Source organism: Lactuca saligna, chromosome 8, assembly GCF_052625555.1.
Source record: "Lactuca saligna cultivar CGN05327 chromosome 8, ASM5262555v1, whole genome shotgun sequence".
Taxonomy (NCBI): Eukaryota; Viridiplantae; Streptophyta; class Magnoliopsida; order Asterales; family Asteraceae; genus Lactuca; species Lactuca saligna.
The window spans coordinates 82,145,180-82,165,323 of NC_136424.1; the positions used below are offsets into that span (position 1 = coordinate 82,145,180).

Consider the following 20,144-nt stretch of genomic DNA (forward strand, 5'->3'; position numbering starts at 1 on the left):
GGAAATCAAATTCGAGACCCACCTACAATTTGATTAGAGATGGAGATGAAAACCTAGTGGTGTTAGCTGCTTTAAGAAGGGGTGTAGGAGGGTGTTTTTTAAGATGATGGTGGCGGGGAAGAAGACGGGGTGGGGCAGGTAGTTTTAATAGGGTTTATTATTTTCTTTTTCTTTTTTTAATGTTAAAATCAGTTAAAGAAATATTTAAAAAAAATTAAAAATCATATAAAATTATTTTTAGGTAGGAAAGGGACCAACCACAATTAAAATGAAAACCACAATAACCTTCAATATGGACTAAACTTAATATTTCTGAAAACCACAACGACAATTTATAAAGATTCCGTTTTTTATTAGTATTTAATTTACATCTACTTGTTATTTGTATGATTTTATAAAAATCATATCTTATGAGTAATATAATGATTCTTAAAAGAGAAATTTACAAAAATAGCTATTTACACTAATGACATTACAAAAATAGCAAAAAAAAAATCGAAATTACAAAAATAGCCTACGATTTCGCAGATGAGAAGGCCCCATCTGTGAAATTACCTTCTCATCTGCGAAAGTACAAGCACCTAAAGCACAGCTGTGCTTTAGGTGCTTGTACTTTCGCAAGTGGTTTTAATATATATATATATATATATATATATATATATATATATATATATTTTAATTTTTTTGCTGTATATATAGGGGTAATTTCGCAGATGGAATAGGTCCATCTGCGAAATCCTCTGACTCTATCTGCGAAATCGTTGTTGTTGTTGTTGTTTTTTTTTTTTTTTAGGTTGACTATGAAATGGTTTGGTTTCAATCATTTTTTGAGTAAATTGTAGAGAGAGTTCCTAAACAAATAACAACCAAAATGATATTTTTTTCTACAAAACTATTTATATAGCAACCTGATTTCGTAGTCAAACCAAACCATTTCATAGTCAACCTAAAAAAAAAAAAAAAAAACAACGATTTCACATATAGAGTCAGAGGATTTCGCAGATGGACCTATTCCATCTGCGAAATTACCCCTATATATACAGCAAAAAAAAATTAAAAATATATATATTAAAACCACTTGCGAAAGTACAAGCACCTAAAGCACAACAGATGAGAAGGTAATTTCACAAATGGGGCCTTCTCATCTGCGAAATCGTAGGTTATTTTTGTAATTTCGATTTTTTTTTTGCTATTTTTGTAATGTCATTAATGTAAATGGTTATTTTTGTAAATTTCTCTTCTTAAAACAAATAAATAGATCTTTAGTAGTAGTTGAGGTGGGGATTCTCTAGACAAACACGTCACGTTCATGTTACATACACCTACCACTATAATTAATTTGATTTATCTTAGCACTGTGAAGCACCCATACAAAAACAAAACCATATTTTTAAAAGATGGTCGGAAATTATATTATTTTTTTCTAGACCAACACATCACTTCATGTTACATACACCTACAACCGTTGACTTCTTGATATATGCTCTGAGGCTGATTTAATTCATCTCATCCAAATTTCTTTGCAATCATTTCGCATAAACTCTTCCCAATTAAGTTTCGACTTTATATATCTTTCAAGCACGTCTTCAATGGCGTCTTCTTCGACTTCACCTATTCACAGCTTTCAGTATGATGTGTTTTTAAGCTTCAGGGGTGAAGACACCCGTAAGAATTTCGTTGATCATCTTTATCTTGCTCTTGAGCAGAGAAAGATATCTACTTACAAGGATGACGAAAAAATCGAGAAGGGAAAACGGATCAGTGAACAACTCATTAGATCCATTGAAGATTCAAAGTTCTACATCATTGTTTTTTCCAAAAACTACGCATCCTCATCTTGGTGCTTGGATGAGCTTGTGAAGATAATGGAATGTCACAAGACTAACGAGCGTATTGCTTACCCCATCTTCTATGACGTGGAACCCACCGAAGTCCGCCACCAAACCGGGGCAGTTGGAAAAGCCTTTGCTAAACATGAAAAGGAAGAGTCTGCCGAGAAATGGAGAGATGCTCTGAAAGAAGCAGCCACTCTGGCTGGATGGGAGTTGAAGAACACGGTTGATGGGTAATGTCTTTATCGTATATTTGTCTCTCCAATATTCTTTTATTTTGACCCGAAATGATGCTATTCTTCCACATCGATTTTGGCCATTTTTTTGTTCTAATCAACATCGATCATAACATTAAGCATTACACATCCACCATGGATCGACTTCGGATTTCTGAAAAATCCGACTCAAGCAATGGGTTTTGCCCACCTTCCTCTATGGCGGCGGCTGTTTTGGCCAAAATCAGGACAGGACTAAAAAAAAGTCCCAATCATTTCAATTCCAGATCTGTTCCTGTTTCCATTATTTTCATAATTTCACAATAAGAGGTATTTGAGGTTTCTCTTAGTCATGATTCAGCCGTAATTACTACAATTCTTTCATCGTATCTCAGTAATATTCTTGCATTTTTTTTATTCTTTCTAAACTAGAATTAATGCTCTTGGAAGTAACTTGTAAGTAGGGTCCATGGCATCTCATGCAGAATTGTCAAGTTTTTAACTCCATCTCGAGTCTTGTCGAAAGATTAAATATATATGTGATTATATGAGTATGTTATTATTTATATATTAATGTACATTATTTGTATGTTATAGATCTGAAAGTTATTGTACATGTTGGATTTTGAGTAAGCAAACTGAATCCTCTTACATACAATACAGGCATGAAGCTAAATTCATTGAAAAAATTATCGAAGATCTTTTACTAAAGTTACCTTCCAACGATCTCATCATTGATGACAATTTAGTAGGCATGGAAACCAGGATCAACGAAGTCTTATCTTTTTTAGGAGTTGGGTTTGATGATGTTCGGATGGTAGGGATCAAAGGGATGGGTGGTTGTGGGAAGACAACTTTGGCCAGAGCTGTGTTCAATCAGATATACTCTAAGTTCGAAGGTTGCAGCTTCCTTGAGAATGTCAGGGAAAATTCATGTTCTGTCAGTTTGAAGTCATTACAGGAGCAAGTCCTTTTGAATGTTGTCTTAAATGCTCATCCCATCACCATAAATATACAAGGTGACAAGAAAAGACTGATGAAGCAGATGTCTAGGACAAAGGTTCTTGTTGTTTTAGATGATGTGGATTGTGTAGAACAACTTGAGGCGTTGGCTGGTAAGCCTAACTGGTTTGGGAAGGGAAGTAGAATTATCATTACCACTAGAGATGAACAAGTGCTGTTAAAACACAATGTGAAGTTGATTTATAATGTCAAGTTGTTATCGGATGAAGAAGCAGTCTGCCTCTTCAGTAGGCATGCATATGGGCGAGATATTCCGATTAGTGAAGAGCACAAAGGAATGTTAAGAAAAGTTCTACATTATGCTGAAGGTCTTCCCTTAGTGATCAGAGTATTGGGTTTAAATCTCGGTGCAAACGACAGTGCTAATGAGCGTGGATGGAAAGAAACCCTAGAAGAATTAAAAACAATTCCGTTGGAGGAGACTTCAAAAAAATTGGAATTAAGCTATAGTGGTCTGGAGAAGGATTACAAGGAAATGTTTCTGGATGTTGTATGCTTGTTGAAAGGTGAGACGAAAGACTATGCAACCGAAGCACTTAAAAGTTGCGAAGATTATGCAAAACTTGATTTAAAAGTTCTTGAGCGAAAATCTCTCATTACCTTTTATAAAAATTCTATGGGATATGAGTGTGTGGGCATGCATGACCATATTGAAGAAATGGGTTGGAATATCGTTCGTCGTTTGCACCCGGATAAGCCTAACCAACATAGCCGATTATGGATTGATGAGGAAATTGAATATATATTGGCTAATGACTTGGTAAGGACATCCACAATATATTGAACTTCGTAGATTTTAATGGATCATCACGTCATCATTTTACATTTCATATAACTTTACAATTTTTTTTTTCTTATAATGCATGCTCTGAAACTTAACAAAGTTCAATGAAATATTACCAAAACTAATTTATAATATTTATTTAAGAATTATGAAGTTTCTTTTTCTTATTGAAGAGTTCGATGGTTATTGAATGCCAATGTAATATCTCATAATGATAGATTTGCATTCATTGAATGACAACTAGACTTGTCATCTTATTCAACTTTCTCATTGAACTCTCCATTCCATTGTGAATGTTCAAATGATCAAATGCATTTGTAAGTTGGAAAAAAGTAACACGTTAATTATTAGTTGTTACAATACAAGTTTTATGTTGACTATGATTGCAGGGTACTGACGCAACAAGATGTATACAATTACGCACAAAGAAGCTCAACCCAGAGATTGTTATGCAAGGTCTTAGAAAGATGAAGCAACTTAGATTTCTTGACGTGCATGTGGAGAAAAACATCCGTGCAAATATATTTGATCGTTTTCCTTGGAATTGGAAATTTAATAAATTTGCCCCATACTTTCCGAATGCTTTACAATATCTACGTTGGAATAATTACCCTTTTAGATCTTTACCGAGAACATTTCAAGCAGATAATTTAGTTTCACTTGAGATAGCTCACGGCGAAATCGTACAACTTTGGGAAGGGGAAGAAAGAAAGGTAGACTTGTGGCTGATTTATTGTTTTGCATGATTCATTATAATGTTAAATATACATTGATCTTCACTTTGTTACACATATATTCAATTATTCATCATGTTCTTTTTGCTTATATTAGGTTCTTAACAAGCTCAAATTCCTGGACCTCTATAATTCAAGGTTGAGGACCCTTGACCTAAGGCTGACTCCAAATCTCGAGAAGTTGAGTCTTGGAGGATCTAATGATTTGGTAGAACTTGACATGGGTGCTGGATGTTTAAAGCTCATATACATTGACATCAGTTTTTCGAAGTTGAGGTGCCTTGATCTTAGGCCGGCTGTGAATCTTGAGCTGTTAGTTCTTAAGAATTGTGATGAATTGGTAGAACTTCATATGCCTAGTATATGTCTAAAGTTGAGATCCTTCCACCTTAGTAATTCAAAATTAGGAAGAATTGACCTAAGGCATGCGTCAAATCTCGAGGTTTTAAGGATTGATAGATGTGTAAATCTCAGATCCCTCACACTCCTTAAATCGAAGTTGAGGACCCTTGAAATCGGGCTGACTCCAAATCTCGAGCGTTTAGATCTTCAAAAGTCTGACAATTTGGAAAAGCTTCATATGGCCGATATATGTGAAAAACTTGCATATATCGATATTAGCCATTCAAAGTTGAGGACCTTTGACATTGGGCTGACTCCAAATCTCGAGCATTTAGATCTTCAAAATTGTGATAATTTAGAAGAACTTCCTATGGTCAATTCCTATGAAAAGCTTGCATATCTCGATATTAGCCATTCAAAGTTGAGGAGCGCTGACCTTAGGCTGACTCCAAATCTTAAGACATTAAAGCTTACAAATTGTTCTCATTTGGTAGAACTCAAGGCTCCAGCTGGGTATGTAAAAGGGCTTGTCTACTTAAGCTTAACTGGTTGTTTGAGGTTTAGTTCGTTTACTTATCGTAGTGTGGATGAATCGGATCAGGTTGGTCCTTTAGCTGAGTTACATTTGATTGCCAAGCCCCAAGAAATATGCCCAATTCACCCACATAATAAGTTGCCAAAGTTTCAGTTTGCATGTTTTTATGAAAAAAGTCCCCCCTCATTAAGTAGTAATCTTGAGGAGCTTATTTCATTTGGTCTCTGTGCTTGCACAAACTTTACTAGGATTTCAAGAAGCATTTGCGGGTTGCGAAATTTAAGAAAGCTTAAACTCCAAGGCAGTTTTCCAGAGGCACCCAAGGACCTCCACCAGTTAGATTGTCTAGAGGAGTTAAGTTTGTTGTCTACAAATATTAAACATCTTCCAGATAGTATTTGTATGTTGAAACATCTAAAATCTCTCGAACTCAATAAGTGTTCATTGCTTGAGAAGTTACCGGAGGATCTTGGTCAATTGGAATGTTTAGAGAAGCTATACTTGATCGAGTGTAAGTTTCTACAAGATATCCCGAACAGCATATGTAACATGAAATGTCTACAAGTGTTGCATATAAAAGGTACTTCTATAAGTCATCTTCCACGAAGCATTCTTTTGTTGAAAGGTCTAAGTATCCGTGGGTCAAGACAGCTTCTTGAGTCGTTTGGTTTTACATCCGAGATACAAACCTCAAAAAACCAAACATTGTGCCACGTGGAGGTGTGATTACCCACAGCAGGAATCTCCTCTGCTGTTATTTTGAGAGGCACTGAAGTCCTCAAAAAGCCAATTCACGAAGAACTATTGTAAAAGGTATTTCCTGTATTTTATTGATCTTCTTTCTTTCATTTGAGTTTTGAAATTGATAGCACAATACATAACTTTTCAGCCAAAAATCAACTATAATGCTTAAAAATTACAAGTACTGTACATAAATGAAGAATCCATGTTAAAGTTGTGTCTCATAGAGTAGCTTATTCATCGTTTATGTTAAATTTGAAGGCGTACTCGAGATAAAACCACCACGACTTGGAAAATCCCAAAGATGTCATTTATTCATGCATTGTACCATATCAGAATTCAAGCATCAGATGTTAAGATCCTGATATATGTGGATTTTGTGCACGTTAATTAACATGTAAGCTGTAAAGATCGTTTTTTTCCATTTTTGTGCATTTGAATTATATCTGTTCTACTATCGATGCTAACATTTAAACCATTTCCTGCAATCAAGAGTTTCAAAAAACCGAGAAGCAATGGGCACACAAGGTGATTTGCCAAACTACTTTTTTCAAAACTATTTGCTTTACACCATTCCATTTAATGAGTCTTGTCCTTGATAAACTTGAGTTTCTTTAACCATCATACTTTTTCTCCATTCATAATCCCAGAAGCTCTAACTTGTGATGTGTTGCACAATCTATATATGTATTATTTCTTTTATTTTCATAAAACATGTTTTATGGTAGTAACCTGGTTTTAGCCTTGTTTGTTTTTTGTGCTTAGGCTCTACATATATGCCAATTGGAAGAAGATAAGGAAACATCACAAGGTTTTGGGTGGGAGTTAAATTAAATCAATGTACAAGAAGATATTACAAAGGATTCAAGGAATTATGATAACAAAGAGTTAATGTTCAGTTAGAGTTATTTAGTGACAGTTAAGAGGTATAAGAGCCCACATCAATGGTGGAAAAAAAATTTCATTTCTTCTTTCCTGGCTGAATTAGTTCCTCAAATCACAGATCAGTTACAATTTTGAGCTGCTTATTCAGATCAGAACATTGTTTTTTCTTTATTCTGTTCTTTAATTCATAGATCTAATCTGTTTCTGTTCTTTCCTTTACTTGAACAAAAATTTTTGTTTTTTCAGCAAAATCAGAATTCTCTTCTTTGATTCACCAGGAATTATCAATCAGTTTCCATTGACAAATATAGCGAATTTTGTGTCTATATAGTATATACAAACTCGATAGGGGAGAATTACCTGCTTTGGGTGCATCATTTCAAGACGATTTTACAAACAATGGATATGGAATCATTTGTTGATTCATCTACTTCTCGTCCAATTTCAAAGCTATAGGTATCAATCTTTATGCTGAACTCTGGAGCTTCTCATTTGCAACAAGGATTTGCTAAAAAGTCACGTGACTTACAAAATATTGCACAAGGAAAATTGTTAATAATATTGTATTAATGCGGCAAAATCAAGACATTGCATGAACAATTAAAGGCGGTATGTGACCTGTTGTTATTCTGATTCAGTTCTCACTGTCCTCATGGTTTAAATGCTGCCTTTGCTAACTTTGCAATGATGATTAAGAGTTCTGTTTCACCTCGTGATATTGCTACCTTGAGATCAAAATTGCTACTCCATGAACAAAGACTCTCAAGACAAGCCAAAAGAGTTACTGACCCCGTTGTTGCCATGCACTCTTCCTTTGTAAATCATCCTCCATTCCTCCTCATACTGAAAAATCCTCGGTAGTGTGTCATATATGACATAATCGGGACTGTTAATAATCTATTCAATGCGTGTGTTTTTCATTAATAATACAAGTATATATGCAGGTTGTGATACACTGGATATGAACGATATCTTTACTAACTAATATCCCATAATACTAGGAAACATTATCTTGCTGTGTTGATACTATAATCTCGGCTAATATACCCCCACAGTCGAATCGGGAGGAGCACGGACGTTGAGGTTGTTTTTTGAAGTCATCAAATAGCACGAGAGGTAGACCTTTGGTGAAGATATCGGCGACCTGATAGCGTGAGGTTATGTGAGAAACACGGATTTGACCACGAGCAACTTTTTCCCGAACAAAGTGGATGTCAAGCTCGATGTGTTTTGTTCTTTGATGTTGAACAGGATTGCAAGATAGGTATATTGCACTGACATTGTCACAGTAGACGAATGTGGCTTTATTTTGAGGCAATTTAAGTTCTAATAGTAGATTTCGTAGCCAACATGTTTCAGATACTACATTTGCAATGCCTCTATACTCCGCCTCGGCACTTGATCTGGAAAGAGTTGGTTGTCGCTTTGATGACCAAGAGACGAGATTGTTTCCCATGTAGATAGCATATCCTGACGTCGATCGTCTTGTATCCGGGCAACCTGCCCAATCAGCGTCTGTGTATGCGATAATGGAGTGTGTGGGTGACCGGGTAATGTGCAAGCCATGATGGAGTGTGCCCTTTATGTCGTGTAAGATCCTTTTAAGAGCATTGAAGTGAGTTGTTCGAGGAGCATGTATGTGCATGCAAATTTGCTGAACGGCATAACATATATCTGGACGAGTGAACGTTAGATATTGGAGCGCACCGGCTAATTGACGGTATTGAGTGCCTCCATCGGTCAAAAGAGTGCCGTCATTTTTACTTATCTTGGATTTTGTGTCAACTGGTGTGGAGGATGGATGACAGGAACTCATGCCGGCTCTTTCTAGGATTTCGGTGGCATATTTGTGCTGCGAAAGATGAATTGATTTTTTCGTTCGTGTGACTGAAATGCCAAGAAAGTAGCTTAGGGGACCAAGATCTTTCATTGCAAATTCCTTGGCTAATAGTTGCATGAATTTTTGGCGTAAGTGGGGTGATGATGTCACGAGCAAGATGTCATCTACGTAGAGAAGTAGGAAGGCCGTATGTGATCCGTTCTTGTAAATGAACAAAGAATGATCACATTTGCTGTGTTTGAATCCCAAAGTGAACACGTAATCAGCGAATCGTTGGTACCAAGCCCGGGGCGCTTGTTTGACGCCGTATAAAGATTTCTTGAGTAAGCAAACATGGTCCGGATAGGAGGGATCGCGAAACCCTGGGGGTTGGTGCATGTACACAGTTTCATGTAGGTGCCTGTGTAAAAATGCGTTTTTCACGTCAAGTTGGTGAATTTGCCATGCATTTGAGAGAGCAATGGAAAGAATTGTCTGTATTGTTGTTGGCTTCACCACGGGACTAAATGTCTCCCCACAGTCAATTCCTTCCTTTTGAGACCTGCCATCACAAACCAAACGAGCTTTGTATCGCTCTAAAGAACCATCAGACTTAGTTTTGTGGCGATAAATCCACATACTCCGTACCACATTCATATTCGGAGTTTTTGGGACTAACTTCAACGTATTATTGTCAATAAGGGCCTGGAATTCATCGTTCATGGCTGTATTCCAATCCGGATTTTTGAGAGCTTCCAAAAAAGTTTTAGGTAAAGGTGAAATAGACGATGTAGAATGAAGAATGAAAGGTTGTTTTGGTTTAGAGATGCCGGACATACTTCTGGTGTGGATGGTTCGATTGGAGGTAGATTGTGACATGGGGGGAGGGGGGTTGTTGGTTGCTGTATGACAGGAGATGGATGTGAAGCCCGATTAGAACGACGTGAATAAGTAAACTGGATGGGAGGTTTTTGAGATGGAGTGGGATTAGTGGTTGGCAAGGATTCAGAAGAAGAAGACCATAAGGAAGGATGGGGATCTGATTCAGTTTGAGATTGAGTGGAAGTAGTTAATGGTGAAGATGGCAATTTTGAGAATGGGAATATTGTTTCGTCAAAAATGACGTGGCGGGATAGGATGATGGTACGGGTTTGGATGTCATAACATTTATACCCCTGATGGTTGGATGGATAACCCAAGAAAACACAGGGTGATGACCGTTTCTTTAACTTGTGTGTAGTAGTAGGAGAGGTGAGGGGATAGCAAAAACATCCAAAAGTGCGTAAATGAGAATATGTGGGTTGGAGATTGTATAGAAGGTGAGTAGGTGTGAGTTTATGTAAGAGATTACTCGGAAGAATGTTGAGAAGATAAGTGGCGTGTTGAAGAGCGTGTTGCCAAAAATGTAATGGTACCGTGGAGTGAGCAAGAAGAGTCCGCAACACATTATTTATTGAACGGATTTTTCTTTCCGCTTTGCCATTTTGCGTAGATGTGTGTGGACAAGAGAATCGAAATTGGATGCCATTTTGAGAACAAAACTGATGGAAATTATGATTGTTATACTCGCGGCCATTATCACATTGTATTGTTTTGATTGTAAAGTGAAATTGGGTTTTGATGAGTGTGAAAAATTGAACGAAAGTGGAATAAACTTGAGATTTGTGTGCAAGTGGGTATGTCCACAAGAAATTAGTTTTGTCATCTAAGAATAACAGATAATATCGATGACCACTAGAACTTAGCACAGGTGATGTCCACAAATCTGTGTGAATTATATCAAAACGTAAATGTGTGATAGAATTTGAAGCATAAAAAGGAAATTTAGATTGTTTTCCAAACACACAGGAAGAACAAACAGGAGATAAAGTTTTAGAACTAGAACTAAATTTCAAAGTAGACTGTAAAGAAGATAAAATATCAGATCACGGATGTCAGAGCTGATGGTGCCATAAATCCTTGGTTATTGCAGCAAAAGTTGAGGGTGTTGTAACTTGGGATGATGATTGAAGTGTGAAAGGATAAAGATCGCCAGAACTATTGCATCGAAGAAGTGGTGTCCGCGTCTCGAAATCCTTCACATCAAAACCGAAAGGGTCAAATTCCACAGAAAGATTATTGTCAGTGGTGAACCGACGAACAGATAAAAGATTTTTGATAATATGAGGAGCATGAAGAACATTTTTGAGAATTAATGGAGGGAAAGGGTAAGGCAAAGTTTGATGTCCGGTACCTTGGATTGGAATAGTGGAACCATTACCGACAGTAATATTCCGAAAAGGGCGATTATTTTGATAAGACGTGAAGTTACCTGAATTATTTGTCATGTGGGAAGTAGATCCTGTGTCCGCATACCAATTTGTGTCAGGTGGGTGGAGCGACATCGTGTGGAAAGCCTGCTCCAAATCAGTTGGCATGTAGCTGGAGTCGTAGGTTGCATAGGCCTGCTGGGGTCAGCTTCCAAGAAGACCAGGTCCATTAGATGGAGGTCTGGTGTTACCAAGTTGTTGTGTAGGATAAGGGCACGGTGGATAGGCCCATGGTGAGTAGTTTTGGAATGCCCATGGAGGTGGTGTAAGCCATGGTTGATAGGAGCGTGTACTAGAACCCGAACTATGTTGAGGTTGATGTGAACCGTTGAGGAAGCCCCGTCCCCTGTTGTTGCTCGATCTACCCCGACCACGACCTCCTCTGCAACGACCTCGTCCACGAAAAGAGTTAAAATCAGGTTGTTGTTGATTGAATCGGTTGTTGTTGTCGTTGTTTCTGGGGTTCACAGGTGTTGTGGATGCTGTTAAACCGGTTGTGGTGGCGCTGATGTGAGGTGAAGGTGCAGCTGCGGCTGCTTGATGAGCTTTGCGAGATTCTTCCATGATTAGTTTTGATCGGACTGCATAAAAATCAGGAAGAGGAGTGGTTTGTTGTATGAGCATGGCAACACCTTCGTAGCTTTCATTAAGACCGGCAATTAGTTGTAAAACGAGCCTTTGATTGGATATCAGGTTTCCCACGTTGGCAAGCTGGTCCGCCAACATCTTCATAGCTTGGCAGTAGGAGGAGATGTTGGGATGATGATCAAGGCGGGTGGAAACGAACTTGCTGTCGAGATAGACAACCCTTGAACTTTGATATCTTGAAAAATATTTTCGAGAGCTTACCAAGCCTGTAAAGCAGTAGGCTGAGGTTTCAGGATGGTATGAAGAAGATCATTGGAGATTGTACTATAGATCCACTGAAGAACAATCGCGTCTAGACAAGACCAGATTTGAGATTCAGAGGTTACTGTGGCCTTTTCGGCCTCAATGGCAGTTGAGGAAGAGGGGGCGGATGGTGGTGGCTTGACTTCAGGGTCGATGTGATTTTCAACTTGGAAAGCACGACAATGTATTTTGAACAACTCAGCCCATGAGGTGTATTGACCGTTTTCCATTTCAAGAGTGAATGGAATGAAGTTTCTGATGTTTGTAACAGTGATGGCTGGGTATTTTTGGGATCCATGGTGGAAGAAGATCATATAGAAGAAAGAAAGAAGTTCGGCGGCTGAGAAAGGGTTTTTAGAAGATTATACGCTCTGATACCATTTTAATAATCTATTAAATGCGTGTGTATTTCATTAATAATACAAGTATATATACATGCTGTGATACACTGGATATGAACGATATCTTTACTGACTAATATCCCATAATACTAGGAAACATTATCTTGCTGTGTTGATACTATAATCTCGGCTAATAGGGACATTATGCCAGCCTTTGCTTTCATTTCGCGACTTTCCTCAAACTGGAGGAGGAAGAAGTAATTTTCGAGGAAGAGGTAATTTTCATGGAGGTTCAATGGTACTTCTCAAGAAACATAGTTGGGTTTAAAAACCTTAGAACATGATTGCCATATATTTTTTGGGGAATTGTTGAATTTTTAAAAGAGTAAATTACATGAATGGTCCTGTGGTTTGGAGTAATTTGCACGTATGATCTCGATCTTTTTTTTTTAACTCGACGGTCCCTACAATATGATTTTGTTGCGTCTCTGGTTCTGTCACACATACAAAGACTATATTGTCCTTATCTATTTTTTAATTATTTTGTTATTTGTATTTTTTTTCTTCTATAATTTATTTTTATTTGTTTATGGGCCTTTGTTTATGAGCTACCCAATAATTCTTTCCATACTTCCACCCATTTATGTGTTGCCGGGAGGAAAGCGCCACCTCACCCGCGTTGTTAGATTTAATCACCAATGGAGTAGATCATCACCATATTTTCCACCAAGAAGACACCAAACTGAACCCATTCAAACCAAAATGCATTCCAAACTAAAATCCATTCAAACAAAAAATCCTAATCAGAAATCGAACCACAAATTCATATGAGAAGAAAGAGAGAACATTTATATACGTCGGTGTGGCTGCAACGGCGAATGTACCGACATCGGATATGAAAGCGAAGGTGTAGATATGCAGAGATGGTGCTGATAAGCGAAGTAGATGGTTGATGGTGCAGATCAGCGACTTTCGAGTCAAGATCGATGAAGTTCAAAGATTTTCGGAGGCTTTAGAAACAGATCAACGATGCATGAACGTTTCAAGCGTCTATGTTGTGGGGGTTTGACGACGTCCTATGTTTTCTAGAGGCTTTATAGTACAAAGGTTGTTTTCGGTGTCCGGCCTGGTGGTCCGGCAACATCTGGTTTACGTCGGTTTTAGAGTTGATCAACGACGTATGAAGGTTTCAGGCAACATAGGTTGTTTTCGCCGTCTGGGCTCCGATGTTCGGTGATATCCGGTGGTCACCGAAACCTATGTTCGGTGGTCAACTGTTACTCTTGAGAGAGAGAGAGAGAGAGAGAGAGATTAGAATATCTGATATGGAGTGGGTTTGGGTGGTGGTAAATGTGGATTTGGGGCTTAGGTTATTTTATTTATTTTATTGTTTAAATAATAAATAAGTAGATATTTAAATAATAATTTAATTATAAAAATTAGGTGAGGGAAGTATAGTTTTTTATTATGTGGAAGGAACTAGAGACGCAACAAAAAGATATAGTATGGACCTTCCGAGTTAGAAAAATAAGTTAGGGATCAAATGTGAAAATTACCCCAAACCATATGGACCATTTGTGTAATTTACTGTGGCATCCCTAATTTCTCGGCCAGAAAAGACCGATTTGTTTATGCTTGTTTTTAAAATCAGAGTACTCTTTTAAAGAAAACAGTTGCGGAATTTGTTCACAAAACAAGATATGATCATAACTTATCAAAACATTTCTCGAAGAGAATGTATTTTCATTTAATAATAAAACCTCGAGATGTCATGTTCCGATACAGACATATAAGCATAAACAGAACTTATATTTAATTACACAATTGATTTATATCTCCTTTAAATCTCTCTGTGAACTATGTCTTCGTATTAATACCTGTGATACAAAGAAAACTAAGTGGGTCAGGCTTGGGAGCCTGGTGAGCATATAGGGTTTTCATCCTACAATGTTATATCATATATTTATAAATATAGAACATTCAAACTTGTTCAATTTAACCATATAAAGGCAACTCTTATCCCACCCCATCGATCCTCACAACGACACGATCTAAACTCTCGTATCTAAAATTTTCCTCTTTACCCGATCCCTACTCACGGATCTAAAACTATTATCTTCACCCGATCCATAATCACGGATCTAAAACTAACCTTTTCACCTGATCCATACCTACGGATCTAAAACTAACCTTTTCCCCTTGATCCATACTCACGGATCTAAAACTAACCTCCTGATCTGATCCATACTCCCGGATCAATAATTGTACCCAATCCATACTCCCGGAATAAGGACAATTAACTATACCTTAATCCTGATATGATCCATACTCCGGGATCCATAATTGTGCCCAATCCATACTCCCGGACTAGGGACAATTAACTATACTTTAATCCTGATCTGATTCATACTCCCGGATCAATAACTGTGCCTAATCCATACTCCTGGACTAGGGGCAATTAACATAGTCTTAATCCATACTCCCGGACTAATAACAAGTTTTATCTCTTTACCTAATCCATACTCCGCTGGATAACTAGATCAACAACAACAACATCGGGGCCTCTCACCTGTTTATCACACATCAACTATCTACCCATGTTCTACCCAACATATTAGTAGATAAGAATATATATTTTTATACATATTTTAAAACCTGTATAACATTCTCATTCAATACCTATTCCACATAACAGATGAGACATACCCACATAACACGTATTTCATAGAGAATAAATCAGATCTATGAGATAGAAGAAAGTGAATATACATTCACGCATATAATAACAAAATATATACATAACACGTATTTTATATTAAATACTTAATAATTATGCGTTAGAAGAAAGTAACCACACACTCACTTGATTAGAATATGATCGAACAACACTACGACTTGTAGAAGTAGTATTCTTCGGTAGATCTGGAAGATCTTCACAAAAACCGGGCTCCTCGCGGGCAGAGCTTCGGCTCGGGAATCACACTTCTCGGGATCTTCGGGGCCTCGGGACTTGCTTCAGGGCTCGGGAATGATACCGGGGCTTCGGGATATTTCTTGCACGAAAAACGATGCAAAAATGCGAGAAAACGGGAAGAAATGGGCAAAGAAGTCGGTTGCCCTCGACACCCTTTTATAGGGGGCTGGAAGCCCATTTACGCTGGGTGTAACTTCACATTACGCTGGGCGTAACGTGGATCAGATCGCTGACCCCCCCCCCCCCCCCCCCCCCCCATGGATAATATCGGTTAATTTATAATTAAATTAAATATCGAAAATATTTAATAAACTTCAAAAATTCATATCTTCCTCATACAAACTCCGTTTTTTATGTTCTTTATATCCCCGCGTAGGTGAGACTACGCTCTACAACTTTTGTTTAGACTCTGTCGGCTAATTTTAACTTTATTTTTATTATTTATTTTTAGTAGGCCGGGACAGGAAAACTCCGTTATAAAATCATAACTTCTTTATCCGACGTTCATTTTCGCCTATCTTTTTATTGTTTTACTCCTATTAACGAGACCTTCGATTCTCATTTAGATTGTTTCGGCTAAAAACTGCTCGGTCTCAAATCGAGTATTCGGGTTGCATACCGTTAAGTCGAAACTTAGAAAAATCATAACTTCCTCATACGAAGTCAGATTTGGGCGTTCTTTTTATGCACGCTCATGGTTTAACGAACTCTACGACTTTCGTTTAGATCGCTAAGTCTAAATATCACTCTAACGTAAATTCACTTTTTACGTCGGTCAGCGTCGTGTTGGTTCTGTCGCGAAACTTTGATAGGTCATAACTTCTTCGTTATAACTTGGATTTCGGCGTTCTTTATATGCATGGAAACCTTGTAATATATTCTATAACTTAGTTAAGATTATTTCTTCAAAATAATCTTCCATCAAAAAGTCATTTTTGACGCTTAACGTCTCTAATTGACTAGCCCGGATCTACAGGCGTTACAATTATCTCCTCCTTAGGATGATTACGTCCCGGAATACTCAACGAAATAGGACTTGCATAATGATTCCACACGTGATTTATTCATCCTTGGTAATAACCGTAACTTCTATGTTTCCTCGAAAGAGTATTTAACTCTATGCCTTTCTTGATCGCAGAAGATGCCCAATCTTGCATCAGCTTATCGTACTATGTTGTACTTTCAATCGTGACCTTCAAGTTACCAAATAAGTCCTTATTGTGGACTCCTTCTTCTTCTCAGGATAAATACTTTCATTTATCTATTGTAACAAACCGATGGGTCATGCTCTATTGACCTCTCACCGCATGATGCGACGCTTACACTCGGTCTTTAATAAAGTTAAATTCCAAGATGGAATATACCTTTCTTCATATTCTAATGTGATATAATCACATTTCAGCATGTAGCATTTCTACCTGCAAACTTCTTTTAACAACGAGCGCGACACTATCAATCGCATTAACTTCAACCTTCTGACTTAAGTCAGATGTTACATCTAACTTGGTCCTCTAGACCACGTAACATACTCCTCGTAGTCGAACTCAAATTTAAATATGACCACTAGGGTCGGAACAAAAACCATATTACTAGTCATTACCAAAACAATGGTAATGACATACCAGAATAAAGTGGAATCAATTACTAGCTTCTTGGTAACCTTGTGACTTTCCCTGATCCAAGTGCAAGTCCTGTGCTTCCGGTAGTATATGCATCTACTATCTTTCACACCTAATCATACTCGTCCCAAGTATTGTCCCGCAGTCGACCAAGTCACCATACAAGTAAATCACAAAACAGTTTAACACATACGAATGTGTCCAAGTAATCATAAACCATTTCCCTAGACTCTATTAGGACTTCTTCATTGCTCAATCTTCAATCATCAACTCTACTTCAACTCGATTAGTGATGAAAATATCAGACGATGAGACAATTTCAAGAATTTCACCAATCGTTCCATCATCCTGCCAATCGAAGGTGTACTTTAGATGTACCGTACTCCTCTAAATGTACTTTTATTTCATAAGACATACTCTAAAGGCAAGATACCACTCTTACGATATCTTCTGATAGGTGTCATCCACTATCATAAGCCTTCTTCATTTCCTCCATTTACTCAATTTCTCTATGAGTCTTCACCATGACCCCTTGTACATCCAAGCAGACATTCGGTGTACCAAGCGAGAATTTTAAGATAAGAAAGATTTAATTATGATAAACGTATAAATCTCCTTATCACCCGGAAACGTTTACATGCTAGTTCTAATATCGTAGCCATACGCTTAGAATCCTAAACACATAAGGTTTCCATATCCGGTCAGCAACAGACCATAGATCCGAACAAATAATAGCATCAATATAGCTATCACACAAAACATTTAGCACATAAAAGCTTTTTAGGCATCATTCCAAAAATAAACTAGTGCTTGTGTCAATTTAGGTGTACTACCTAACATATTTTAGACACACTCCTCACAATCATTACTTAGCATTCTAAGTTTAAGTCTAGAAATTTCCTACAAATTCCTAGTTCGCTTAAACTAATGCTCTGATACCAACTGTGACATCCCCAATTTCTCGGCCAGAAAAGACCGATTTGTTTATGCTTGTTTTTAAAATCAGAGTACTCTTTTAAAGAAAACAGTTGCGGAATTTGTTCCCAAAACAAGATATGATAATAACTCATCAAAACATTTCTCAAAGAGAATGTATTTTCATTTAATAATAAAACCTCAGGATGTCATGTTCCGATACAGACATATAAGCATAAACAGAACTTATATTTAGTTACACAATTGATTTATATCTCCTTTAAATCTCTCTGTGAACTATGTCTTCGTATTAATACCTGTGATACAAAGAAAACTGAGTGGGTCAGGCTTAGGAGCTTGGTGAGCATATAGGGTTTTCATCCTACAATGTTATATCATATATTTATAAATATAGAACATTCAAACTTGTACAATTTAACCATATAAAGGCAACTCTTATCCCACCCCATCGATCCTCACAACGACACGATCTAAACTCTCGTATCTAAAATTTTCCTCTTTACCCGATCCCTACTCACGGATCTAAAACTATTATCTTCACCCGATCCATAATCACGGATCTAAAACTAACCTTTTCACCTGATCCATACCCACGGATCTAAAACTAACCTTTTCCCCTTGATCCATACTCACGGATCTAAAACTAACCTCCTGATCTGATCCATACTCCCGGATCAATAATTGTACCCAATCCATACTCCCGGAATAAGGATAATTAACTATACCTTAATCCTGATATGATCCATACTCCCGGATCAATAATTGTGCCCAATCCATACTCCCGGACTAGGGACAATTAACTATACCTTAATCCTGATCTGATTCATACTCCCGGATCAATAATTGTGCCTAATCCATACTCCCGGACTAGGGACAATTAACTTAGTCTTAATCCATACTCCCGGACTAATAACAAGTTTTATCTCTTTACCTAATCCATACTCCGCTGAATAACTAGATCAACAACAACAACATCGGGGCCTCTCACATGTTTATCACACATCAACTATCTACCCATGTTCTACCCAACATATTTGTAGATAAAAATATATATTTTTATACGTAGTTTAAAACCTGTATAACATTCTCATTCAATACCTATTCCACATAACAAATGAGACATACCCACATAACACGTATTTCATAGAGAATAAATCAGATCTATGAGATAGAAGAAAGTGAGTATACATTCACGCATATAACAACAAAATATACACAGAACACATATTTTATATTAACTACTTAATAATTATGCGTTAGAAGAAAGTAACCACACACTCACTTGATTAGAAGATGATCGGACAACACTACGACTTGTAGAAGTAGTATTCTTCGGTAGATCTGGAAGATCTTCACAAAAACCGGGCTCCTCGCGGGCAGAGCTTCGGCTCGCGAATCACACTTCTCGGGATCTTCGGGGCCTCGGGACTTGCTTCGGGGCTCGGGAATGATATCGGGGCTTCGGGATATTTCTTGCACGAAAAAACGATGCAAAAACGCGAGAAAACGGGAAGAAATGGGCAAAGAAGTCGGTTGCCCTCGACACCCTTTTATAGGGGGCTGGAAGCCCATTTATGTTGGGCGTAACTTCACATTACGTTGGGCGTAACGTGGATCAGATCGCTGACTCCCCCCATGGATAATATCGGTTAATTTATAATTAAATTAAATATCGAAAATATTTAATAAACTTCAAAAATTCATATCTTCCTCATACGAACTTCGTTTTTGACGTTCTTTATATCCCCGCGTAGGTGAGACTACGCTCTACAACTTTCGTTTAGACTCCGTCGGCTAATTTTGACTTTATTTTTATTATTTATTTTTAGTAGGCCGGGACAGGAAAACTCCGTTATAAAATCATAACTTCTTTATCTGATGTCCGTTTTCGCCTATCTTTTTATCGTTTTACTCCGATTAACGATACCTTCGATTCTCATTTAGATTGTTTCGGCTAAAAACCGCTCGGTCTCAAATCGAGTATTCGGGCTGCATACCGCTAAGTCGAAACTTAGAAAAATCATAACTTCCTCATACGAAGTCAGATTTGGGCGTTCTTTTTATGAACGCTCATGGTTTAACGAACTCTACGACTTTCGTTTAGATCGCTAAGGCTAAATATCACTCTAACGTAAATTCACTTTTTACGTCAGTCAGCGTCGTG

At 37.5% G+C, this 20,144-nt stretch overlaps 1 protein-coding gene across 4 annotated transcripts; it reads left to right on the forward strand.

Moving 5' to 3' along the window:
* The first annotated feature begins 1,425 nt into the window (after positions 1-1,425).
* LOC145008952 (TMV resistance protein N-like) lies at positions 1,426-8,033 on the forward strand. Of its 4 annotated transcripts, XM_078967592.1 has the most exons (8): positions 1,427-2,065; positions 2,711-3,830; positions 4,244-4,567; positions 4,686-6,278; positions 6,468-6,603; positions 6,700-6,734; positions 6,972-7,132; positions 7,338-8,033. In XM_078967592.1, the coding sequence occupies exons 1-4, from the start codon at positions 1,590-1,592 to the stop codon at positions 6,189-6,191; spliced, it is 3,426 nt and encodes a 1,141-aa protein (XP_078823718.1). In that variant the 5' UTR covers positions 1,427-1,589; the 3' UTR covers positions 6,192-6,278; positions 6,468-6,603; positions 6,700-6,734; positions 6,972-7,132; positions 7,338-8,033. The 4 variants fall into 4 exon arrangements, with proteins under 4 accessions (XP_078823720.1, XP_078823718.1, XP_078823717.1 ...); XM_078967591.1 differs by lacking the exon at positions 7,338-8,033 and having other exon boundaries at positions 6,972-7,301; XM_078967593.1 differs by lacking the exons at positions 6,700-6,734; positions 7,338-8,033 and having other exon boundaries at positions 6,972-7,301.
* The last annotated feature ends 12,111 nt before the right edge of the window (positions 8,034-20,144 follow it).

Coding starts and splice junctions, on each gene's coding strand:
- LOC145008952 (XM_078967594.1), top strand. CDS start 1,590: ATGGCGTCTTCTTCGACTTCACCTATTCACAGCTTTCAGTATGATGTG. Junction 2,066..2,710: donor TTGAAGAACACGGTTGATGG/GTAATGTCTTTA, acceptor CATACAATACAG/GCATGAAGCTAAATTCATTG. Junction 3,831..4,243: donor ATATATTGGCTAATGACTTG/GTAAGGACATCC, acceptor CTATGATTGCAG/GGTACTGACGCAACAAGATG.